The sequence below is a fragment of the Macaca mulatta genome, chromosome 3, assembly GCF_049350105.2.
Source record: "Macaca mulatta isolate MMU2019108-1 chromosome 3, T2T-MMU8v2.0, whole genome shotgun sequence".
Classification (NCBI taxonomy): Eukaryota; Metazoa; Chordata; class Mammalia; order Primates; family Cercopithecidae; genus Macaca; species Macaca mulatta.
The window spans coordinates 171,236,834-171,262,641 of record NC_133408.1 but is presented as its reverse complement, the minus strand read 5'-3'; the positions used below and the strand labels follow the sequence as shown (position 1 = coordinate 171,262,641).

The 25,808-nt window shown below is 53.0% G+C and overlaps 1 protein-coding gene and 3 long non-coding RNA genes across 10 annotated transcripts in view; 2 read left to right on the top strand and 2 right to left on the bottom strand.

The window, feature by feature from the left end:
- Positions 1–3,567, bottom strand: part of LOC114677031 (uncharacterized) — a 50,083-nt gene extending 46,516 nt beyond the window's left edge. The window contains exon 1 of the long non-coding RNA XR_003728339.2: positions 3,444–3,567. This is a non-coding gene — a long non-coding RNA (uncharacterized LOC114677031). The remainder of the gene's footprint in view (positions 1–3,443) is intronic.
- PODXL (podocalyxin like) overlaps positions 1,170–25,808 on the top strand; it is a 58,166-nt gene continuing 33,527 nt past the window's right edge. For 4 of the 7 annotated variants that reach the window (XM_015134927.3, XM_015134926.3, XM_077997345.1 and 1 more), the window contains exon 1: positions 1,170–3,580. In XM_015134927.3, coding sequence (XP_014990413.2) covers positions 2,776–3,580 — 805 coding nt within the window. In that variant the 5' untranslated portion in view covers positions 1,170–2,775. Of the gene's footprint in view, positions 3,581–13,818; positions 14,119–21,047; positions 21,270–25,808 lie in introns of those variants that run through there. The other 3 variants (XM_077997348.1, XM_028846300.2, XM_028846299.2) reach the window with 3 other exon arrangements.
- On the top strand, positions 1,556–2,777 carry LOC144339944 (uncharacterized). The gene is made up of 2 exons (XR_013415572.1): positions 1,556–1,845; positions 2,638–2,777. It is a non-coding gene; the product is annotated as an uncharacterized LOC144339944 (long non-coding RNA).
- On the bottom strand, positions 14,127–19,497 carry LOC114677033 (uncharacterized). The gene is made up of 3 exons (XR_003728341.2): positions 19,362–19,497; positions 19,020–19,095; positions 14,127–15,818 (listed from the first exon to the last, which is right to left on the bottom strand). It is a non-coding gene; the product is annotated as an uncharacterized LOC114677033 (long non-coding RNA).

Here is a 25,808-nt window from a genome sequence, read left to right as displayed (position 1 = left end):
TTCACCGTGTTCACCAGGATGGTCTTGATCTCCTGACCTCGTGATCCACCCGCCTCGGCCTCCCAAAGTGCTGGGATTACAGGCGTGAGCCACCGCGTCTGGCCAAACAGTCAAATTTAAAGCCCTCCAATCAGATTCTGTCAGGTCAACATTCCTAAATCTTTTCCCTTGCCTTCGGATCCCATAAATTTACCCCAGGTCCCAAATCGGGGAGACATTTTTTCTTTTATTTTTGAGATGCAGTCTTGCTCTGTTGCCCAGGCTGCAGTGCAGTGGTGCAATCTCAGCTCACTGCACCCTCCACCTCCCAGGTTCAAGCAATTCTCCAGCCTCAGCCTCCTAAGTAGCTGGGATTACAGACGCATGCCACCAAGCCTGGCTATTTTTTGTATTTTTAGTAGAGATGGGGTTTCACCATGTTGGCTGGGCTGGTCTCAAACTCCTGACCTCAGGTGATCTGCCCACTTCGGCCTCCCAAAGTTCTGGGATTAAAGGCATGAGTCACCATGCCTGGCTGGGGAGACAGATTTGAATTCACTCCTGTCTCTTTGCTGACCAGTTTTGCAAACAAAGCCACTACTTTCTCAAAAGCTAGTGTTCCATAGTATTGGCTTCTGCGCCCATGGGGCAGCAAAACCATTTGATTGATAAAAATGTGAAGGCCAGACACAGTGGTTCTCGCCAGGAATCCCAGCACTCTGGGAGACCGAGGAGGGCAGATCACCCGAGGTCGGAAGTTCCAGACCAGCCTGACCAACATGGAGAAACCCCATCTCTACTAAAAATACAAAATTAGCAGGGTATGGTGGTGGATGCCTGTAATTCTAGCTACTCAGGAGGCTGAGGCAGGAGTATCGCTTGAACCCAGGAAAATAACCAAAATGCAACAAACCTCAGAAGGAATGATCCTGCAAACTTCCTGATGAAAAGCTTCAAAGACAGCATCCATAAAGTGCTTTGGGTTTCAAATATAAGCTCAGGTGTTCTAGGCTGGCGAACTCACTAGTTGGAGCACAATGCTAAATGGGGCCAAAAGCACAGGCCAATTACCTTGGGGTGGCTCATCTCACTGGCCACCAGTGACCTCAAAACCCAGCCAGCTTCATTCCAGAAAGCCACGTTGTACACAAGTTGAGGGGGGCTGTTGGATACTGGGGAGAGTTCAGCACAATTCTCACTTTTCTGTGTCTTCTCTAAGCCCAGATGTCTGCTCTCATTTTAATTTTGCATGATCTTGTAATGGCGCCAATCCCAAATCATGTGCATTTAAAATGCCCTAAGCTTCAAAATATACGCTCTCTTTATAAAGTTAACGTGATTGCTTCTGAGTTTTTAGAGAAATTGAATGATTGAGTGCAAAAACACTGTTTAAATCAGACAGCGTGCTATACACATTTAAAAAAATCCCAGTTAAAAAAAAATATGTATATATTGCTTGGTTTCAGAAGAGAAACAGGCCTTTTATTGACATGATGTCAGGGGAACAGTACTAAAAAAACATCAAAGATAGTCACACACACACACACATATCGGGAACACCCTCTGTCTTTCCCATATGCGGTGTGGAAAACGGGGCCAGACGATCCTGCAGAAACTTCCTGATGAAAACAGCCCCGTCAGCCCTTCCCCTAAGCTTGAGGCCGGCTGCCACGGAACCCCATCCAGGGCTCCAGAGCTTCCTTCGCGGCTCCAGGGACGCACTGCCCTGCAGGCATCGCCTGCTTACAACCGACTTCAGGGGCTCACGAAGTACCCTGTCCCCGGGACGCGGCTAGATCCTGGGGAAAACCCCTCCACCCAGCCCCATCTGGCAGAGAGACTCCAGATTAGCAGCTCCGGAGTCACGTGAGCCAAATTCACGCCGTACCCCGGTTCCAAGGTTAACCACCCCTCGCCCCCTCCGCTTCGCGGCCGCGCTGATGTGCCTCCTCCTCAGGCGGTCCTGGGGTCTGCGTCTCCCAAGCAGCTTTCAGGGGTAAAAAGGAGGGGAGCGGGGGAGGGGAGACGAACTTCTTTGTTCTTACGCCAGATAAACTCAGTTTACGGAATTCTCCAAAACTCACTCCCATCCGCAATGTGCAAATATCTCTGATCCTCACGTGGAGGGCGAGCTACTTCATTCATTGAGACTTTCGTGTTCCTGGCCCTAGGCTAAGTATTATCTTGTAGGATCACATTTAAGTCTCCCAGTAACCCCCTGAGGTAGGTGTTATTATCCCTATTCTACAGATGAAAAGAAATGAGGTACTGAGAATAACTTGCCTAGGGTTTTACAATTAACAGATTGGCACAGTTAGGTTTTGAGTCCAAGTCTGTTTTGACCCAAAAGTTCTAAATCTTTGTAACTGTTCTTTATATAGCAGGAATAAAAGTAACAACCACTCCTTGCAGAGCAATTACTATATTCCAGGCACGGTATTTCTCCAAACTACTTTCAGAGGCAGGTTTGTCACTTACCTGTTATGTGACCTCAGGAAGTTTCTTAACCTCTTTTTGACTCAATTTCCCTGTCTGCAAAATGAGGCTAAAAATATGGTTGTCATGAAGAGCAAACGAATTAATATACGTAAAGCCTGGCACACATTCATCCCTGAAATTGTTGCTGTTGTTTTTTTAACCATCATCTCCATTTCACAGGTAAGGAACCTAGCCTTGGAGAGGTGAAGCAGTGAATTAGTCCAGCTTGCCCGGTGCACACCCAGCTGCAAGGACCCGCTCAGAAGTCGTGCGGGATGGGGGCCCGCCGGCAGGTGAATTGCACTTGGCAGGTAGGAGATGAGCTTCTCCGGGGTCGCTGCAGAACGCGCCGCAGCCCGGGAGGCCGCGAATGGTTATCAGCTACCACGCAAGGCTGGAGGTCCGCCCGCTCCGGATTTGCTCGTAGTGCGAGGGCCCCTGCTGTGTGCTGGGGGTTCCCGCCAGGCCCACTCAGAAGCACTCGGGGGGACACCTGTGGGCGGGGCCCAGCTGCCCCGCAGAAGCCCCCGGCCCCGGCCCGCGCGCACACATTCAAAGCCCCCCAAGGCGCGGAGGCTGCCCGCCCTCCCGCCCGCCGCGCTTCAGGGCGGAGTTTCCTCCTCTGCTCATTGTTCACGGCCCAGCGCCCGCCCAGCCCCGGCCCCGCCCTGCCCGGCCGCCGCCGCCGTGGGCGGGCTCATGGGGGAGGGGGAGGGGGAGGGGGAGGGGCGGGGGCGGGGGCGGGGGCCGGCGCGGACGGGACGGGCCAGGAGTAGCCGCAGCCGCCAGTGGGGCCGCAGCCGCGCAGACGCCGCCCAGGACGCAGCCGCCGCCGCCGCTCCTCCGCTGCTGGCTCTGCGCCCCAGCCCCGCTCTGCGGCAGCAGCAGGGAGGAAGAGCCGGCGCAGCGCGACCCGGGAGCCCCGGGCCACAGCCCGGTCGCCGGAGCCACCCACAGGCCTCCCCGAGCGGCGCCCACTCTCCTACCGTCCGGACGCGCGGACCCTCCGCCGGCCCCGCAGCCACCTGCTCCCGGCCCAGAGGCGAGGACACGATGCGCTGCGCGCTGGCGCTCTCGGCGCTGCTGCTGCTGCTGGTGTCGCCGCTGCTGGCCTCCCAGGATGGTGAGTGGCCGGCCCGGGCTCCGCCGGATGCCCCACCGTGTGCGTGTGCCCCCTACCCTGCCAGGTTGCAGGGAAGCCCGACGCGCCGCGTGGTCTGACCCGGAGCAGCCCTGTCGCCGCCGGGGTGATACACGAAGCCCTGACCTTGCACCATCCACGCCCCCTCCAAACTCCACTACGCGGCAGGTGCAGGGCCCGAGCGTGGATTCGTCTCCAGTCTCCACTCGGGAGGAGTGGGCAGTGGATTCTGCCCGGGCAGACAGGGGCGCGCCGGTGCTAAGTGGGTTTGCTTGGGAAAGAAAAGGGAGACAGCACCGCGAGGCTCGACGCTTCTGCGGGACCCTTGGGATCTGATTACACCTTTCCTTCGTGTTGGAGGGAATGTGGGGCTATATTGTGTATTCGTTAATTCCAGGCAAAGAGGCAGGCGAGAAGCTCCCGAGGAAGTCCCTGAAGCAGGTGACAAGCCTCCAGCCACTGTCCACGCGGGCAATGTGCTTACCCGTTTGCAGAGAGGGTTTTCCAAGCAATGTGTGCAGGCTCAACCCCCTGAGCCCGTGCTGGGGCAGGTACAGAGACTGTGGAAGTGGACCTTCCATAGTCCCAGAGTCACCTGGCTGAGTGGGGGTCCTACCTCCGTGTCCCCAAACCAGTCACTTCTTAGTGCGTGGCTACGATGGTGAGACCCCCTCGAATCCTGTTGTTCAAACGGGAACTTCTCTCTCGTAGAATAGGATTGAGCTGCATTTTAGACACACCTTAGAAACCGTACCTGTCTCTCAAGGAACAGAGCTGTACCTCAGAACATTCCCTCCTTGTTTCTTTTCAAGGTGAAATGTTACTCATTCTCTTTGGGGGAACAGGTGATGGCTGCAAACTCAACCAGAGCAGGTGTTCCTAAGCCCCTAGGAACATCCGGAGTCGGATCAGGACCATGGGAGAAGCGTATTTCTCATTCTCTCTTGCCCACCTGAGCACGTGTCTGCAGGGAGAAAGGGGAGGTGGTGTGATCACCCTAGGCCAGGAGGACTGCAGGGACAGCACAGACAGGGAAGGGACTCTGCCGCGAGCAGGTGCTGGCAGTTTGGGACTGGACTCCAAGGGGCGGGGGGAGATGGGAGGGCAGTACAGTCTCTCCTCTACACCGCAGGAAACCTTTGGTAGTGGGCAGGGGCTGGCACTCAGGGAGCAGGCAGGTGTGGGCATCCTCCTGTGGCTGGCGGGAGACTCCACCAGCCTGACTAGAAAGGGAAGGTCCTGGCGGGGAAGAATGTGTGTCCCCGGAAGAGGGGCTGCAGTGTGAGGAACAGTCAAAACAGCTTTCAGGGTGGCAATCACTGAAGAGCCACACGACATGCAGGGTTGAGATGACACCAGAGTGTGGTGGCACTCCTCAGCCCTACTCTCTGGGGACAGCTGGACTTCAGGGTGGGCCTTCATATGAACCTTTTGTTGGGAAGCCTCTTAGAACCACCCAGAAGGGCGTTGGGCTGTGTCAGGAAAGAGGGGTTAGTCCCTAGTGCTTCTGAGCTTAAGGTGGCTGAGCCACCCTCACTTTGAGGAGTGGGAGGCGCTGTGGGACAAGACCCTCCCTGTTCTGCCCTAAAAGGAAATGTTCCTAAGCCACCAGTGGGCAAAGCTCTGACTCTAGCTCACTGCTGGCTTCAAGGATGGATGGGACTGTCTTTCCTGGCACCTGGGCACTGCCAGAAACCATGTCTCTTCCATGAAGCACCACTTCTAGCCTAGCACGGGGCATGGCACATGGCAGAAGCTTGGTATGTGGCAAACAAAAATGACCATAACCCAGTGCCTGCTATAACCAGCAAGTAACCTGGCCCATCCGAGCACTGTGTGCATTACAGAGTGCAGCACTGTTGGGAAGCACTTAGGAAAGTGCAAAGTGCTAAGTGGGGGATGGGGGGAGGATGATGATCATGATGGTGATGATGATTTGCATATATTGAGGCCAGAAAAGTCTTGGTAGGGGGGTTGCGGCAAGCTTGGTCTGTTTGGTAGCTATGGTGCATTTTACACCACCCTCTAGGGACTCAGGAAGGCCAGCTCCATCCCTGTCCTTCTGAAGGTCTGGTCGCCTGGGCCGCTGTCATCAGGAATAGCATAAACACTGCCCCCCACCTGCTGGAATGCTGTGATTTGATTCAAAGCAAGAAAGATTTATAGCTCGAGTCTCTGCAACAAAGGAATTATCCCCAGACAGATCCATCCCTGCCCCTCTCCCCCAGCTTACCTTCCAATATATGGGCAGATCATGCAGCCTACAGCAAAGAAAGCATTCTCCTTAGGGGCCGGACAATTCATCAGACCCCCTTTCCGTGCTTTTCGGTTTGATAACCATCTGGCAGAACCACAATGGTAAGTCACATCTCTGTGCCTCCGTTTCCTTATCTGTGAGATAGAATAAAAAACCAAAGGGACCTCTAGTTCCGCCATGATAAGATATCTGGGGTTCTGTGTTCCCTCAGCTACCGAAAGGACAAGCTGATTCAGTATTGGCAATCTGATGTTGAATGGATGAATTCTGGGCAACAGGAAGGCAGCTTGGTGGGGTGGAAACACTCAGGCTTTGGGTCAGAGAGATGTGCGTGACCATGGACAAAATAAGGGACTTCCCTGAACCTCAGTTTCTTCATCTATAAAGTAATAACAGCAATACCTTGTGGGTTGCTATGAAGATGAGTGAGTATATATATCATGGGCTTGACTTTACGCCCAACTCAGGACCACCACTCAGAAAATAGCTGTGATGATTAGTAAGCATATATATTGAGCACCTGGTGGGTTTAAGGGACCCCAGGTGTTGGGATTCTGCCAGTGTTTGTGGGTATCAGTGGATGGATGATAATAAAAACTGAAGCCCCAGTGCCACTCTGTGGGACAGGGAGGCATATGTAAAAGGGTAAGATTTGGAAGGGGTGGTCTGGAGAAAGCCTCCTGAAGGAGGTGGGGTTTTCACATAGGGATTTTAAAATTAAAAGGGTCAGTGTTTCCTAATGTGGCTGAGGCTCTACACATTGTAGTATGTAGGGGGAGATGCAGACTAGGGACGGGGAGTCTGTGATGGCAGTTCTTGAGATGGGGTCATTGAGGCTTTAGGGAGATCAGCTCTCAGAGCTGAAGAGAAAGTTCCACGGTGGCAGGGCGTGACTGCTCACACCTGGAATCCCAGCAACTTTGGGAGGCCAAGGTGGGAGGATTGCTTGATTCTAGGAGTTCAAGACCAGCCTGGGCAACCTAGTAAGACTGTCTCTACTAAAAAGACAAAAAAATTAGCTGGGCATGGTGGTGGCATACGCCTGTAGTCTCAGCTACTCGGGAGGCTGAGGTAGGAGAATTGCTTGAACCTGGGAGTCAGAGGTTGCCGTGAGCCAAGATCACGCCACTGTACTCCAGCCTGGGCAACAGAGGCAGACCCTGACTCAAGGAAAAAAACAAGGTGCCCAGGGCTGGGGTGGGGGAATGTGGGTGTCTCCAGCATGGTGCAGCTTGGGACAGGATCTGAGGCATGAGTGAGCTGGACATTGGGGGTTAGGAGCCAGCCTTTCTAGGGAAGACCCAGAAGCACCTGGTGTCATTGTGGCCAGAGCTTTGGGGTGTGGTCACCCAGAGAAGGGCTGAGGAGGGGAGCGTGGCCTGCCCAGGAGGGTCCTCAGGGTGTCCCCCAGGCCTAGAGGCGTGAGGGAGAGGCATGGAGGCTGCCCCTAGTCTGGTTTTCCTCAGGAGCCCATGTTTGAAGGGAGAGGAGGGTGCTGCCCGGGATTTTGACACCACTGCCCTGTGGAAGCTGAGACGGGAAGGGGACTCCATGTGGTTAGAACTCCCCCCCTGCAGGGAGGAAGGGGAAGAGTCACTCCCAGCCGCCCTCAAGCATCATCTCTGAGACGCCTTCCCTGGTTTCCTAGGGAGAACCAACATGTGTTCCATGATCTGTGTGTCTCCTCCGCCATGCGGTAAGGCCCTCGAGGAGCCAGCAACGTACTCACCGGCCCCTCCAGGGCCCAGCCCAGCACCAGGCGCTGAGCAGTGGCTTGGGATACGCTGGACTGTGGGACCGAGGGGAACCAGCCTCAGCCCTGGCTTCAGGCTCCCTGGAAGGGGAGTTTGCATCCTGGGAAGAGATGTCTGGCCAGTGGGCTTGTTCTCCAGCAGCCGGAGCTGGTGGGAGTAACTGCTGAGGTTTAAGGCTTCTGTGGGGCAGGTGACCCCTGTTGGAATTGGGGCTCAACACTTAACTCAGAGCCCTTCACTCCTTTTTTTTTTTTTTGGAGACAAGAGTCTCGCTCTGTCACCCAGGCTGGAGTGCAGTGGTGAGAACCCAGCTCACTGCAAGCTCCACCTCCCCGGTTCAGGCCATTCTCCTGCCTCAGCCTCCCGAATAGCTAGGACTACAGGCGCCCGCCACCACGCCCGGCTAATTTTTTTGTATTTTTTAGTAGAGACGGGGATTCACTGTGTTAGCCAGGATGGTCTCGATCTCCTGACCTCATGCTCCGCCCGCCTCAGCCTCCCAAAGTGCTGGGATTATTACTGGCGTGAGCCACCGCACCCGGCCCAGAGCCCTTCACTCTTAAGGGAAGTGGGAGGAACCGTGTCTACAGTTCACTGGACTTCTTGGGAGGGGACTTAGATGACCCCTATTCCAGGAAGGGCTGCTTCTTCACACCCTTTGAGGCAGAGGCCCTCTTCAGGGCTGCTGAATGCAAGCTTTGCTCTAGCCGAAATGGAAGCCATTCCTACGTAGTCAGAGAAAGAGAATGGCATTGCCCTGCCCATCCCTACCCACCAGCCTGAGCCTGCCTGGACACTTTCATCGGACCTCAGCCAGGAGCTCTTTACCCAGCTCTGGGCTCATTTCCTATTTGCACCCACTGGGCATGAAGCAGGGCAGGGAGCTCAGCTGGTGGGGTGTCCCGGACCCAGGAACACGGGCAAAGTTGAATGGGTCTCTCTTTATCATGTGTCCTGCCTGCTTGATGGTGCTGTTAAGAAATCAAGTGATGTAGCAAATCCAGGATGGTGACTCCTACCCTGCACAGGCCAAATGACGGGGGCATTCTCTTTAAGAAAAGCCTTCAAGAAAATCGACACAGAGGATCCCTTAAAGGAGCCTCTTCATATTTGCAATAACATTTGCCATATGACTGCTTCGAGTAGGCAGCCTGCGGGCTGTGTGCAATGTGTAACTCAGTTGGCAAAGGGTACTTTCCACACCACTTCTAAATGAGCCAGAAAATCATAGGACACAGAATTCTAGAGCTGCGGAGCCTTCTGGAAGTCATCTGCTACAACCTGCTTGTTTCAGATGGAGGATTGCAGGCCAGGGAGGTAGGTTCATTTGACCAAGTTGCCAGTGACTCTCAATAAATGGCTTTCCAGGAGATGGGTGTGCACACGTGTGTGTGTGTGCACGTGTGCATGTGCATGTATGTGTGTACACGTGCGCATATGTGTCAGCTGTGGGTACCAGAATAGAACTCAGCCCTTTCAGTGCTGATTCCCTCCTGGGAATTGGAAAAACTCAGCAAATCCCCTTTATATAATTTTTTATTTTACTTTTTTTTTTTTTTTGAGATGGAGTCTTGCTCTGTTGCCCAGGATGGAGTGCAGTGGCATGATTTTGGCATGCTGCAACCTCTGCCTCCCAGATTCAAGACATCCTCCTGCATCAGCCTCCTGAGTAGCTGGGACTACAGGCGTGTGCCACCACACCCAGCTAATTTCTGTAGAAATGGGGTCTCACCATGTTGACCAGGCTGGTCTTGAATGCCTAACCTTGAGTGATCTGCCCACCTCGGCCTCCCAGTGCTGGGATTATAGGCATGAGCCATCATGCCTGGTGAAAAGCCTCTTTAAAAAGGATTTTAGGATGGTGACAAACTATACTGTGCCCACATCTCTTTCCCTACCCCTCTACCATCAGGGTAAATTAAGGCTTGGTGTCACTTTGCTATTTAAGAGTTAGGCTCCTAAGGGTGCCTGAAATACTGTGCCATAGTACTGGCCACCATGCATTATGCCTATATATGTCTGTGTTTGCCACTGGTCCACTAGCTGAGACCCCCTGTCATGTCCACGGCCTCTAGCCAACTAGGTGGTTAAGAAATGTTTGCGGGACAATTGGCTGCACAAGATGCAGCGTTCAGCTGCAGATTCATCAGTGGCCCTTGCCCACATCTCCTGCATCCCAAGCTCTTGCATTGTCTCTGAGTCCTGGCCCTGCCCTGAATAACTGGAGCAGCAGCAAGCACAGACCCTCAGCTAAGGGGGTCTCCTAGCTAAGGTTGGCCCCTGGGCCACCTCCCACCCTCCCTACCCTCTTACCCGACACACATCACCACCACCCTCTCTTCCTTTGTAGCCTTATTCCCCTTGGGTCAGCCACCTCACACTTCCCAGGACCAGGGTGCAGGGTGGCACCTCGTCCGCCAATTGTCATGGCCGGAAGGCTATGTGCCTCCACTCAGGGGGAAGAGAATTCCAAGAAGTGGCTGAAAGAGGCTTGCTATCTAGCCCTGGATTAGGGTACAGGGGCCTTCCAGAGCCAGGCCCCTAGGGATGTGTGGACTGACCTGAGGTCTAAGCTGTCTGATCTCTTACCTTCCTGCTACCTGACCCTGATCAGGGTAGAAGGGACAGCACTTAAGCAAGCCGGTGAGGGGGGCATTCTGTAATTCTTATACATACTGGCTGTGTGTGAGGCTGAAGCCACAGCTCCTTCTTAACTGAAATTCAGGGAGCCGCCGGGTGCGATGGCTCACGCCTGCAATCCCAGCACTTTGGGAGGCTGAGGTGGGCAGATCATGAGGTCAGGAGTTCGAGATGAGCCTGGTCAGCATGGTGAAACCCAGTCTCTACTAAAAAGACAAAAAATTAGCCGGGCATAGTAGTCCCAGCTACTCAGGAGGCTGAGGCAGGAGACTTGCTTGAACCCAGCAGGTGGAGGTTGCAGCGAGCCGAGGTCACACCATTGCACTCCAGTCTGGATGCCAGAGTGAGACTCCGTCTCAAAAAAAAAATAAAAGAAAAGAAATTCATGGAGCTCTGCCTGAGGACGGAGGCCCTTAAGTCTCCATCCAGCCAGGTTCCCATGCCAACCTACTCCCAACACACAACAATTGGAACACACAGAACCCTCCAGCTGGGGTAGCTTGACTTTATCTCACAGACCATTTCAGGGAGGAGAAACTGAGGCACAAATGCAAGGACTTACAGTAGATCATACAACCAGCTCTTCTCCCAAATATGTACGTGGTTCACTCCCTCACTTCCTTCAGCTCTCCCCGTGAATGCCACCTTCTCAAAGAGGCCTTCCGGGGCTGCTCTGCATAGAAACCCCTCCCTGCAGCACACTCGTTTCCTCCTACTCGCTTTTATTTTCTCCATAGCACTCATCACCTGATTTGTCTGTCTCTCCCCCATTAGACTGTAAGTTCCATGAGGGCAGGGACTTCCATTGTGCTGTAGCCACAGCACCTAGAATAGCACTTGGCACAAAGTAGCTGTTCCATAAATATAGGTCGAAGGAGTGAGTATGTAAGTGAGTGGGTGTCAGGGCTGGCTTAGAACTTAAAGTCTTGCCTGCCAGCCTGTGCTCTCCAAATGCAAGGCTCTTCACCTGATTCAAGAAGGAAGTGGCAGGTGGGGACTGGCCCTAGGTCCTGGGGGAACAGGCATATGGGCAGGAAGGAGCAGGGATTCCTGGTAGGAAGTGGGAGGGGGGCCATGGGAGGTGCAGCAGCGTCATGTCTCCTGTGCTGTCCCCACCCAAAGGATCCTTCAGCTGAGAATTGGGGCTTGTGTTTGTTAGAACTTGATTTGGCTGTTCATAGCAACAAAAAATAAGTAGTGGATTAAAGAAGACAGGCGTCAGTTATATCTCTCTCATATCATAGAACTTCAGAGGGCTGGTGTAGTGGTTCTCCTATCATTCACACGTGGCCTCACGGTCCAAGATGGCTGCTGGAGTTCCAGCCATCAGGAAAAAGGAACAAGAAGCATGTGGCTCCTCTTTTGAGTGCGCCTCCCAGAAACCACACGTGACACTTCCAGTCACATTTTGTTGAACAAAACTTAGCATGTGGCCACACTAGCTGAAAGTGGGGCAGGAAAGAGAACTTAGGGAAGAGTAATTTTTATTTCAGGCACTCGAGTGCCTAACTGAAGAACAGTGGTTCAGTTACATAGAGGAAGCAGCGAATGGATATTTGGAGTAGGTGACTGGCAAATGCTACTGCAGAACTGGTCCCTGCAAACCCTGGGCTTCTCTGTAGCGGCCCTCTGTCCCCGCCTTGCTGGTCAGATCAGCTTCGCCTCTGCACGAGTGAAACACGGCTCTTAGGCAGCCTGGTCCCACTTAGCCTTCCAGTTATGTGGCTGTAGCCTTCTGGTCTGAGGGGCAGTTCCTGGTAATGCACAAAGAAACCTGGCTCCTTCCTAATTGGGTCTTGAGCTGCAACAGGGATCCAAGGTGTCCCAGGACCCCCATGAGCCGGGCCTTGGGCAGGCTAGGTAGGGGAAAGACCTGGGTTCCCCCACTGGCCTGTGGATAGGGAAGAAGTGCTTCTGCTCCCCATCTCCCCCTCTCACCTCAGAGCGGGTGAGTGCAGGGCCAAGGAAATACTGTCTTAGGGGTTTGGACAGTGACCCCTCAGTGACAGCAGCAGCCGGGGCCAGTGGCTTTGAAACCTGCGGGAGGTATTCCGTGGAACTGCCTTGGGACCACCGAGGGTTTGGGGTGCACACCTGGAGAGGAAAATGAAGAGGAGGCTGATTTGAGGGGAGTTTTACGTCCACCCTTTTCACGAAGGCCCTTCGGTATGATGAGTCTCTACGCAGGAATTTCTTTGACAAAAAAGTTTTGCTGTGACGGCGAAAAGAAGAAAAATGGAAATCTCTGCGGATGCTCTGCGGTTAAGAGGCTTGGATTTTAGCCACGGCTTCGACACTTGCTAGCCTTGTGATCTCAGACTTGTTCCTTGACCTGGGCTTCTCCAGCAGAAAGTAGGTATTGTGCCCTCCTCCATAGCAAGGGCTAAATAGGATCATGTAGGGGGTGCCTCTGATATGCAGAAAGCATCCACATGGGTTGATTTTTTTTTTTTTTTTTTTGAGACGGAGTTTCACTCTTGTTTACCCAGGCTGGAGTGCAATGGCACAATCTCGGCTCACCGCAACCTCCGCCTCCCGGGTTCAAGTGATTCTCCTGCCTCAGCCTCTGGAGTAGCTGGAATTACAGGCATGCACCACCACACCCAGCTAATTTTGTATTTTTAGTAGAGATGGGGTTTCTCCATGTTGGTCAGGCTGGTCTTGAACTCCCAACCTCAGGTGATCCGCCTGATCGGCCTCCCAAAGTGCTAGGATTATAGGTGTGAGCCACCTGCGCCTGGCTTGTTGGTGTTATTTCTTGTATTGGCGTCAGCCCTAGCCCAGCGTGAGGTGTGAGTCAACGGACCCCCACGCCATGCTAGAGAGCACCCTCTGCGACCTCACAGGGCCAGGCTTTCTTCTTCACGGCCCTTCCCCATTACTCAGGCTGGGGGCCTCAGTGCGGGGAGGCAGGGTCAGTTGCAGACTGCAGTTTCAGATAAAGGTAGCCAGGGTGGGCTTAGCTAAGAAGCAGCTGAGGTGGCCCCCTGCCCCTCCCTGACCTTCCTGTTCCTGCCTGGTGCTCCTCAGCTCACCCCTAGGGGGCACTGCCCTTCACTTTGGGGCTTTGAGTCAAAACAAACTTTTTTTTTTGAGACAGGGTCTCACTCTTTTGCCCAGGCTGGAGTGCAGTGGCAGGATCTCGACTCACTGCAACCTCTGTCTCCGGAGTTCAAGCGATCCTCTTACCTCAGCCTCCCCCATAGTTGGGATTACAGGCACCTGCCACCAAGCCCAGCTGATTTTGGGGTTTTTAGTAGAGACGGAGTTTCCCCATGTTGGCCAGGCTGGTCTTGAACTCCTGGCCTCAAGTGATCTGCCCGCCTCAGCCTCCCAAAGTGCTGGAATTACAGACGTGAGCCACGGCGCCCAGCCCAAAACAGGCTTTCTGAAGTCACCTGCACCCTGATCCTGGCAGCCCCTGAGGTGGTTAGCCCATTACTTGGTTAAATGCAGTCTTCCAGCTCCTGGCTCTCTCTCTACCTGGATAAATGCGCTTGTGGTTGGCTAATCAGCTCCTGGCCACGCCCACTGTAACTCCCTCCTAGCCCTGGGATCCCAGTCTCCCTTTCACTTTCCTTTCTCAGATCACCCAACCCTGAGCCTACCCTAACTCTTGCACCAAATTCCTCTTGATGCCATCGAGCCAGGCAGTGAAGCAAGATGTTGATCTTTCTGTGGCCAGCTCTCCATTTTCCTTCTCAGGAAAGGGAGGGCCTGGGGGAGGTGCATGGAGCTACACCCAACAACTAGGGCAAGGAGTATTTCCTCACAAGGATGAAAAGTGGGAGGAAGATAGGAAGGGAAGGTAAGAAGTACTCACAGATCTGCCTTGGGGGCATTGCTGTGTGCCTCAGTTTACTCACATGGTAAGTCTGGGGTAGCACTGTATGAGGTTTTTTATTTTACTTTTATATTCCATAAAGCAAGCTGTGTTCCAAACTGTGTCCAATAAGAACATTTCGTAGTCCTCGAGATTTTAATAGTTACGCTCTCAATGAATATTTAATAAAATGAATACATTTCCCTTCTTAGAAGGTCAAAATACATTATGATCTTACATGCTTTGAAATGTCCTCTAAGGAGATTACTTTTTACCTTTGTTTAACCCATCATTCCCCAAACGTACTTTAACCATGGGACCATTTCCTTTTCGGCTTCCTCTTTTTAGTAGAACATCGATTAACATCTTGTGAAACACTCGTGTTTCCCCAGGATATTTTGGGGGAAATAATGATGTGAAGATAGAGTGACCAACTGTCCCAGTTTACCCAGTATTAACAGGTTTTCCTGGTATGTGGGACTTTGAGTACTAAAACCCAGACACTCCTGCGTAAAGACCAAGCTGGAAAGGCATTAACTATAACAACACACTGATATGTGTCCGGCTGAAATGAAAATGAAACCTCACCAGGCCCTCCGACCTTAGGGGATTATAGGAAACGACATGGCAGGTCGCAGCCAGTGTGAAGGCTGCTTGCCCCAGAGTCCATTGAGAACAAGTGACATTCAAGGCTGGTGGCCCCTCAAGAGTGTTTGCAGTGGTGTTGCTTCTAGCCAGAAGTGGGAGGCTCTGTTAAAAGAACTATGGAAGTGTGTGTTTTTGATGTTTGATCTTTCTGCCCAGATGGGGGCAGACATTGTTTGTCGGTTGCCTGTGGCTGGCTCTTTCCTGTTGTGCCTCTGTCCCCTGCTGCTTTGAGTCCTTGACCCTGACGGCATCATGGTACTGTTTTAGATCCTGAGTCCCATCATCCTGTCAGCTTGGAGGGGAGCTTGGACAAGGGGATTCCAGGATGTTCTGGTAGCCAGCACTGTCATAGTGGCTCATGGACAGTTCTGGCTGAACAGGGCCTGCTGAGTGTGTGGGTCTCATCCACCTTCATGCTGTCATTGTTCCTGGGAGTTGGTGGCTGAGGGGGTGGTGTGCTTGTTTGTTAAGCCACCAGCTTGCATGTGCTTTTCCAGCTGCAGCTAGCACCTAAGGCACTACTTGCAGGTGTGACAATGAAGAGGGGTGCCCGTTGCTCAGCCAGATGCAGTCCTGCACCCTGCCCTGGGGGCACTGCGGAGCATGGTGCAGGGCGTGTGGGGGCCCTGCTGCTCCCTCCCCAGGCCTGTGCTGTCCTAACTCCTGCCCATGCCTCCCCGATCTGGAGGCCCCAAGAACACCACCCAAAAAGTTGCTTCTCATCCTGAGGCCATCCTGGGTTTAGCTTCTCCATGGCCGGGGTTCTAGAGAGCTTGTGCTGTGGATCGGCTTCTGGGGAAGGGCAGGGTGGGAGCCTGTCCTGTCCTTTCATTCACCCATGGCATCCAATGGGGGCGTTACACTTGGGCAGGGAAATTCCCTGGCTTTACAGTCCTGGACGAATCTGGAAGTCTGGTCCTGTTGACGCAGAATCACATCTCTGAACGCCACAGGCACTCTAGGGCAGTCGTGTCCATGTGCCAGCTATAACTGGCCCTGGGGCCTCCTGTTGGTTGAGCACTGGGTGTTTATGTGTGGGTGCGCCATGTGTACACAGGGCTGGTGGCAGACACAGTGAAGAGGCACAGCAGGGTCCATCTGAGTTGGGTGTTGAGCTGAGGAGTGGATTTGCAAAAGAAAGAGATCCTCTGTCTGGACACTCACAACCCAGTGCCCTCCCTGCAGGCCTCAGTTTCCTCATCTGTGAATGAGGAGCTGGCCCAGTGGCTCTCAGGGGCCTTGCTGTTTAGTGTTTCCCATGGTCTAAAGCTGGGTGATTTTGGCCCCAGGACTGCTGGCGTCATGGGACTGATGGGTGTGTGTGGCTGCATCTGCAGAGGGAACCTAGCTGGACAGTGTGGATGCTCTGAGCCATTGGGAATGGCTGGAGGGGGCTGTTCTCGTGCATTTGGTTTCTGGGGAGGTGACACCATGGATTCCTAGGTCATGTGAAGGGGGGCATGGACACATGTCCTGTAGTGTCCTGGGGGCTCTTGGTGTTTTGCTGGCCTCGGCCCTTTCTTCATCTCACTGCAGGTCAGATGCCTCCCCTTCCCCTGTCCAACGACCAGGAGGGGTGCGGCAGCTGGAGCCAGGCACATGTGGGCACTCAGGCCCCACAGGATTGGAGAGCCGCACTGGGAGTGGGACTGCATGGTTCTAGATGCCAAAGAAGGCGTGGTGGTGCCTGGTCCTCTGACTGCTTGCTCATCTCTACTTGTTGGGCTGAGATCACATGACATCTAGGGTTCTTCTAGCTCTAACATTACGACCCTGGGATGCAGAGGAATGTGATGCCTGTGTGACTTTTAAGGAGCAGGGGACAAGGGATGACCCGGCACAATGGTTCACACCTATAATCCCAGCACTTTGGGAGGCTGAGGCAGGAGTTCAAGACCAGCCTAGGCAACATAGTGAGGCCCTATCTCTATATACAGTTTAAAAATTAGCTAAGTGGCCGGGCGCGGTGGCTCACGCCTGTAATCCCAGCACTTTGGGAGGCCGAGGTGGGCGGATCATGAGGTCAGGAAATCGAGACCATCCTGGCTAACACAGTGAAACCCCATCTCTACTAAAAATACAAAAAAATTAGCTGGGGGCGGTGGCGGACGCCTGTAGTCCCAGCTACTCCGGAGGCTGAGGCAGAAGAATGGCGTGAACCCGGGAGGCGGAGCTTGCAGTGAGCCAAGATCGCGCCACTGCACTCCAGCATGGGCGACAGAGCAAGACTCTGTCTCAAAAAAAAAAAAAAAAAAAAAAAAAAATTAGCTAAGCATGGTGGTATGCACCTGTAGTTCCAGCTACCTGGGAGGCTGAGGTGGGTACTACTCGCTAATCCCAGAAGTCTGAGAGGCTGTAGTGAGCTACGATTGTGCCACTGTAGTGAGCTACGATTGTGCCACTGTACTCCAGCCTGGATGACACAAGAAGACCCTATCTTTAAATGAATATGAAAATAATAAAAAGTTTCAAAAGTAGAAAACACTGGCTTAAAAACATAACTTCGGCTGAACTGATGACCAAAAAAAAAAAAAAAAAAAAAAAGAAAAACAGAGAACATCCCAGCCTCTGGTCACAGAGCACCATGGACTCAGCCCCAGCCTGGCCCTGGCCCCTGCGTCCAGCCCGAGGGGTGGCATCAGCTCCTCGTGCTGTGCATCTCTAGGCCTTGTGCCAACAAAGACCAAGCTGTAAGGGAAAACAAGAAAGGTGACAGCTCCTGGGACCAGGATCTCTGGATCCCGTGATCCTGGCTGTGCCTCTCCCTAGGAGCTGCACTGCTGCCATGCTGCAGAGGGCGGGAGGCTCTAACTGGCACTGGACCTGCTTTCCAGATGGGAAATCCAAGGCGGAGGATGCGGGGGATTTTACCTAGTCATGTCTTGAGGCTCCAGGTACTCCTTTTCCCCTTCATTTGTTGTTGTTATTGTTGTCATCGTTGTTGAGACAGGGTCTCCCTCTGTCACCCAGGCTGGAGTACAGTGGCACAAACATGGCTCACTGCAGCCTTGACCTCCTAGGCTGAAGCGATCCTCCTGCCTCAGCTTCCTGTGTAACTGGGACCACAGGCATGTACCACCATGCCTTGCTAATTTTAAAAATTATTTGTAGAGATGAGGTCTCATTATATTGCCCAGACTGGTCTTGAACTCCTGGGCTCAAGTGATCCTCCTGCCTCAGCCTCCCAAAGTGCTGGGATTACAGGCGTGAGTCACTGCAGCCAGCCTCCCTCCCACTTTGAATTTGCCTTTTCTTGTTCTGGGCATGGGAGTGGCCAAATAAACTTGGCCTAGACATCTGGGCCTCTGCACCCACCTTGCAGGGTAGCCAGACTGGAAATACAGTAAAGAGGGCAGAGAGAGAAGGGGCATGGAGCCCGTGAGGGCCAGGGGGCAAGAGGCGGTGCCTGCCTTTCCTCCACCCCTTTTGGAGCCCCAAGTCTGACTTAAGAATCAATCTTGTGTGATCTAAGCAAACCTGACCCCTTTCCTAACCTGCGAAACTTTAGAGGGAAATAAATATTTTGCTCCCAGTTTCTTGGGAAAAGAAGAGCTGTGAATTCACAGCTGTGTGCATGAGTGTGTGTGTGTCATTGAGGTATTTACTCAGTCATTGCCTCTGATCCCCCTCTCTGATGTCATGAAACTACTTTTAGGGGATGAATATTCAGCTGTTTGGACACCTGGCTCCAACTGGGGCTGGCCCTGAGATTCTTGATTCACTTCCCTAGGCGGTGCCCGTAGGAAACCGGGCTTCCTTGACGAACTCTAACGTCTCAAACACAGGGAGGGCCATGACGACTTGGCTTTGTTTAAAAGGAACATGGCCTTTAACTTTCCCTGCAGGCCCTGGCAGGGGACAAGGGAGCCAGTCCTTAATTGTTTAATGATATCCACTTACTTGGTTTCTTTTCTTTTTTCTTTTTTTTTTTTTTTAGATGGAGTCTTGCTCTGTTGCCCAGGCTGGAGTGCAGTGGCACAATCTCGGCTCACTGCAGCCTCCGCCTCCCAGGTTCAAGCAATTCTCTGCCTCAGCCTCCAGAAGAGCTAGGATTACAGGCGCCTACCACCAAGCCTGGCTAATTTTTGTATTTTTAGTAAAGATGGGGTTTCACCATGTTGGCCAGGTTGGTCTTGAACTCCTGACCTCGTGATCTACCTGCCTCAGCCTCCTAAAGTGCTGGGATTACAGGCGTGAGCCACTGCGCCTGGCCTGTTTGTTCTTTTTAAGCAACACCCCCCCACCCCTAAGTCGCCCCCAACCCCACCTCCACTCCACTCCCCACTGTCCAAAAGATACAGGCTCCACTGTCATCAACCACCAAAGAAATTCGGATTGTGTGCTCTGTAGGAGGTAATCATGCTTTTTCTTCCACCTGTGGGGCCAAGGAGAGAGTTAGGTGGTAGTTTTAGCTTTATTTGCCCTGCTTTGCAGAGTAAGCAGGTGACCATCGGAGAGCCTTAGCTCCTGCTCCTGCCCCACCCTCAGCACGCACGGAGTTAGTCTGGGATTTTGCCTGGGGAACGTGCCCGGCTGTGAATTACTGTGCAGCAGGGAGGACACAGGTGTTAGTCCTGGAAGGGGAGAATTCTCGCCAGGACAGAACACAAAGAGGATAGAAATTCAGAAAACTGTACTTACTGCCTTCACCTTCAGTGTCCACCAGACGGAAGCAGATCCTTCCCTGGGAAATTCACAGGCTCCATTTCACAGAACTTCCTCCCTCTCTTCCCAGAGGCACTGTCCGTTTCAGAGGTGACTGTCCCACAGCCATGCGTGTGGGACTTCCCTCTGGCTTGGGGCCCTTGTTTGTTTTAGGCCAGGAGTGGAGACTGGGCCCTGGTGGAGGTTTCCAGGGGCCACTGAGAAACCCATACACATCTGGTTATTTTCACAACTGCGGGAGGCCAGAGGTGGCGTGGGAATGACAACGTGCTCCCTCAGGACAATATTTACCAAGGTTGTTTTTGAACTTACTGCTAGGGGAAGAGTTGCGTGCCAAATGTCCGCACGCTTTGGCCCTGGAAGTGTGTGTGTGCCTGGGGACAGGTCGCAGGCGCTCCTGGGAGCACGAACAGGGCCAGTTGAGAAGTGTGCGGGTCTGTGCAGACCCAGTGTGATGAGTGTTGGGGGGCGGGGGTGGGGTAGAACGCTCATCCCTGAGACAGTTGGGTTAGAATCCGGCTCTCTGACCTGGGGAGGGGCCTTCCTGGGCTAGTCTGTCTCTCCTTTTCTGAACGAGGTACATAACAGGCCAGACACTGTGGCTCACTCCTGTAATCTCAACACTTAGAGAATCTGAGGCAGGAGGATCACTTGAGCTTAGGAGTTCAAGACCAGTTTGGGCAACATAGTGAGACCCTATCTGTATAAAATAATCAAAAACATAGCTGGGTGTGGTAGCGTACACCTGTGGTCCCAGCTACATGGCAGGCTGAGGTGGGAGGATCATCTGAGCCCAGGAGGAGGTTGAAGCTGCGGTGAGCTGTGATCGCGCCACTGCACTCCAGCCTGGGTGACAGAGCAAGACCCTGTCTCTAAAAAGATTAAAAATTAAAAGGTACTAAAGGTGTGTCCTCAGAGGGTGCTGGAGACACAAATGGGATCATATGCAGGAAGAACGAGGCACGGAGTCCCGCCAATATGCTAAGACCTCAGTATTTGCCCAATGTTAAGTTTACAGTCATGATGACAAACTGCTCTTAGGAGGTGTCATTTAATAGGTGGATTTATAGAAAGTTCCAGCATGTGAGTGAGGCAGCATGTCCACCCCTCTACCCGGTGGTCTCAGAGCTGCCCTGAGTGTACCAGGACACATGCAGTACCCAGACTGGGCACAGAAGGTCCTGTCGCCTGCTCACAGCAGGGGGTCGGCAAGGCTGGCCGAGCCTGGCTGCCCCTTCCTCCAGCCCCGCCCTCAGTAAGGTTACTGTAGATTTGGAATATTTAAAGATTTTCCTCAAAGGTTTTACATTTCGGGGGCTGGGAGTGGTGGCTCAGGCTGTAATCCCAGCACTTTGGGAGGCCGAGGCAGGCGGATGGTTTGAGGTCAGGAGTTCAAGACCAGCCTGGCCAACATGGCGAAACCCCATCTCTACTAAAAATACAAAAATTAGCTGGGTGTGGTGGTGCACACCTGTAATCCCAGCTACTCTGGAGACTGAGACTGGAGAATCACTAGAACCCGGGAGGCGGAGGTTGCAGTGAGCCCAGATCACAATACTACACTCCAGCCTGGGTGACAGAGCAAGACCCTGTCTCAAAAAAAAAAAAAAAAAAGCTTATACATTCTAAAAAATATGTTCATTTTGTTCCAACTTAGATATGTCTCCCTTGACAGATGAGGAAACCAAGGTCCAAGGACGTCTCCAGCTCACACAGACATCCAGGTCTCCATTTGCAGAGCTCACTTTTTCTGTGGAGGCTGCATCATATCTTGGATGTGGTCGTTTAAACTGACCTTGAAGACAGGGCGAGGGGCCACTCTGCCACCTCCCCTAGGTGCTGTGGTGGTGACTTTTGTCTGGGAGCCCATCTTGGGCAGGCGAGGTGAGCGAAGGCATCCGGGCATCAGCCCTGTCCCCACCCTTGCCTGCCTGCTGGCCGGTGGGTTGGCTGTCCCTGGGCACACGGCCCGGGCAGACAGATCAGGATTCACATGGTCTGCAGCAGGCGAAGGGATTAGGAGGCCCTGGGGAGGGTATTGTTTTAAGGAGGTTAGTCTGTTCTTTCCAGCTCAGGAAGAAACCAGCCTCTTCCCTGGGCAGGTTGGTGGTCCCTAGACAAAGCCTGACACCACGGACAAAGCTGTCCAGGGGCTCGGCATGGGGACGCCCCTCTTGTTAGGAACAGCAACAACAGCGGGAGGGGGAGTGGGGAGACGGATGGGGAGAGGGGAGCCGTTGACAGGGAGAAGAACCAGAGCGTGCAGTGGTGGGCTGAGCCCCAGGGAGTGGCAAGGCAGGAATCTTGGGTGGCACCATCGATTGAATTCCAGGCTCTCCTGTTACCTCTGTGCCTTCAGCCACAGAATTCTAGTCATGAGTAATCCAAAGAAGGTATTTAGAAGCTTCCTGCTTAGGTGCTCGGTCCTTTTAGTGGGTAGGGGTGGGGTTCAACCCTCTGACCTCCACCTGGAGGATGCAGTGTCACCAACTCTGGGCCAGATTTTCATCAGGTGGGACTGCAGAGGTCATGGAACCCTGGGCTGTCTGCATGATATGGGAACTGAGCCCTGCTAGCTGCTGTGCCAGTGCAGGACAGAGGATGAAGCTGGCTCCCCGCAGTGCGCTTCTGCCCCGCCACTTCTTCCCTGCCAGGCCTCAGGGATGGAAAGCCTGGTCAGAGAATGGGTCTGGGACACACAGCTGAGTGGGGCAGCCCACACAGAGACAGCCTGAGGGTCTGCCAGGAGCTGGGGGCATCCTGCCAACTAAGTCAGAGCACAGGGGAGGGGCCAGGAGCTGGTCTCCTGGTTCATCTGTCTCCTGTACTCGGCAGGGCCACAGTGGGTCCTGTGCAGCCTTGACACAGACCTGTTTGAAGTGCATACAGAAGTTCCCCAGACAGGGACTGCGATGGTCATGGAAGCCCTACTCACAATGGCCCTAAACTGGAAGCTGCCCAAATGCCCATCAGCAGCAGAATGGACAAATAAATAGTGGCATATGCACACAATAGAGTCCTCCACTCTAATGGGGGTGAACAGTCTGCGACCGCACCCCACGAGAAGGATGAGTTAAACCTACCAAAGCTGAGTGAGGGAAGCCAGACCCAAGAGTCTTGACGGTGTGATGCCATTGATATGAAATCCCACAACAGACACAACGCTGAATCTTCTCAGTCAGAATAGCGGTTACCCTCAGGGATGGAGAGGAACACAGGCAGGGCTTCTGAGACGAGCTGTCCTGTTTCACCATCTGGTGCTGGTTAAATGTGCGTATTCCCTCGAGGACAATTAATCAAGCTGTACACGTGTGATATGCACCTTTTCTTGGGGGGATGGGGATGGAGTCTTGCTTCCACGCCCAGGCTGGAGTGCAATGGTGCAATCTCGGCTCACTGAAACCTCCGCCTCCCACTCCCAGGTTCAAGCAGTTCTGCCCCAGCCTCCTGCGTAGCTGAGACTACAGGCATATGCCACCGTGTCTGGCTGATTTTTGTATTTTTAGTAGAGACGGGGTTTCACCATATTGGCCAGGCTGGTCTTGAACTCCTGACCTCAAGTGATCCGCCTGCCTAGGCCTCCCAAAGTGCTGGGATTACAGGCGTGAGCCACCGTGCCCTGCTTTTTTTTTTTTTTTTTTTTTAGTGGGAGTCTCGCTCTGTCACCTGGGCTGGAGTGCAGTGGCACGATCTCAGCTCACTGCAAGCTCCGCCTCCCGGGTTCACATCATTCTCCTGCCTCAGCCTCCCGAATAGCTGGTACTACAGGCGCCCACCACCACGCCCAGCTAATTTTTTGTATTTTTTTAGTAGACATGGGGTTTCACTGTGTTAGCCAGGATGGTCTCAATCTTCTGACCTCGTGATCCACCTGCCTCAGCCTCCCCAAGTGCTGAGATTACAGGCATGAGCCACCGCGCCCAGCCGTTTTTTTTTTTTTTAAGACAGTTTCTCACTGTCTTAAATAATAACGCTGGAGTGCAGTGTTGCAATGACAGCTCACTGCAGCCTTGACCTCCCAGGCTCAAGTGATTCTCCCACCTCAGCTCTGCAAGTAGCTGGGACTCTAGGTGCACACCACCAGGCCTGGCAATTAATTAATTAGTTAACTAATTTATGCATACATACATATATACATGGTCTCACTCTGTCATCCGGGATGGAGTACGGTGGCACAATTATGGCTCACTGCAGCCTCGGCCTCCCTGGGCTCAGGTGATCCTCCTGCCTCAGCCTCCTGAGGAGCTGGGACTATAGGTGTGCGCCACCACACCCAGCTAATTTTTGTATTTTTAGTAGAGATGGGGTTTCACCATGTTGGCCAGACTGGTCTTGAACTCCTGATCTCAAGTGATCTGACTGCCTCGGCCTCCCAAAGTGCTGGGATTACAGGTGTGAGCCGCTGCACCTGGCCATGTGCCATTTTTTAAATGCCTGTAATTCTTCAATGAAACATTTTTAAAAATGAAAGGGGAAAGGGGCTGTTCTGAGAACCTCCTGACTGGGCACAGTAGAACCTACCGTGAGCTTGGGGCAGTGACACTGAGGAATGAAAACACCAGGCTCCAGACAGGCAGCTCAGGTGGGCCTCCCAGGGAGAGGGGCGCTGTGGACAGGAACCAACAGGGAGAGGCCCCAGGAGAAGTGGCAGGAAGGCCAGATTAGGCACCTTAACCTGCTGTGTTTGACTGGCCTTTTTTGCTGGCTGATTTCTACCCCAGCCCTGACGCCAGCTGCCGCTGGCCCGAGGGTGTAAGCACCATCCTGGAACACACTTATCAGGTGTTTGTTGGGACTGGGTAACAGTCGTGGTCCCTCCTACAGATGCCTCAGCATCTGCCCACTGAGGGGTGGCAATACCAGCAGACAGCACCAGCCATCCAGAGGGGAGGGCACCTCTCCAAGGACCCGTCATGCTCTACGTCCCTCTGGTGTCTATTATTGGAGTGTGGAACTTTCAGATTTTAAAATCTATCTTACTTTTTGAGTGGTTGTTTTGAGTAGCTAGCTAACTGCTAAGGTATTTCCCTTTGCCATATGAGTTGGAACTGTTTTTTCCCAGTTTGCCATGATGTGGCTTGGTTTCTAACAGGCTAGTACAAGTGACACTTGTCAGGCCCTTTAGGGAAGTCAGAATAGGATCCACAGCTGGGTTGAAAACAGTCCTTTTTGGCCAAGCACAGTGGCTCATGCCTATAATCCTAGCACCTTGGGAAGCAGAGGAGGGAGGATCACTTGGGCTCAGGAGTTTGAGACCAGCCTGGATAACACAGCGAGACTCTGTCTCTACAAAAAAATTAGTTGGGCATGGTGGTAGGCACTTGTAGTCCTAGTTACTTGCGGGGCTGAGGTGGGAGGATTGCTTGAGCCTGGGAGGTCAAGGCTGCAGTGAGCTCTGATTATGCCACTGTACTCTAGCCTGGTCAACAGAGTGAGACCATCTCAAAAAAACAAAGAAACAAAAGTAGGCCTAGCCCGAGGGGCATCTTAGACATCAGTGGTCCGCACTTGACTGCTTGGCCAGCGTATTTGTCGGTGAAGTTTTCTTGGAACACAGTCAAACCCATTTATGTACAGGTTGTCTGCGGTTGCCTTCAGGCCCATGACGGCAAAGTTGAGTAGTTGTGGCAGAGACTGTATGGCCCCCTACAAGGCCTAAGATATTTACTTTGGCCTTTTATTGAAGAAGCGTGTGACCCCTGTTGTACACTACTGTGTCACAGAGCGATTCCACACATGAGAGCGTGTTCTTTCCTGCACGCAGGGCCGTGGAGAGAAAGCTGCCCCCGGTCAGACTGGCATCCCAAACGGACCTGTTTACTTGCTGTGGTGTTGAACGCTTTCTTCACTTTTGTGTGTATGTGGTCCAATTGGCTTACCATACAACTTACTGTAATAACCATTTTTAGAGGTGCAGTTCAGTGGCATTAAGTACTTTCACATTGTCATGCACCTGCTACCATCATCCACCTGCAGAAGATGTTCATCCTCCGACACAGAAACTCTGCACCCATCAGATGCTAACTCCCCCTTCCCTCCCCTCCAGACTGCCTTCGCTTTCAAAATGGGGATAATAACACATATCTCATGTCCTTTTGAGAATTAAGGAGATACCCTAGCCCTCCATTGATGGTCAGTATATTTCTTTTATCTTTTCTTTTCTTTTTTGAGATAGGGTCTTGCTTTGTCACCCCAGCTGGAGTGCAGTGGCTGGATCTTGGCTCACTGCAACCTCTGCCTCCCAGGCTCAAGCCATCCTCCCACCTCAGCCTCCTGAGTAGCTGTGACTACAGGCTACACCACACCCAGCTAATTTTTGTGTGTGTATTTTTTGTATAGACAGGGTTTTGCCATGTTGCCCAGGCTGGTCTTGAACTCCTGAGCTCAAGCGATCTGCCCATGTCAGCCTCCCAAAGTGCTGGG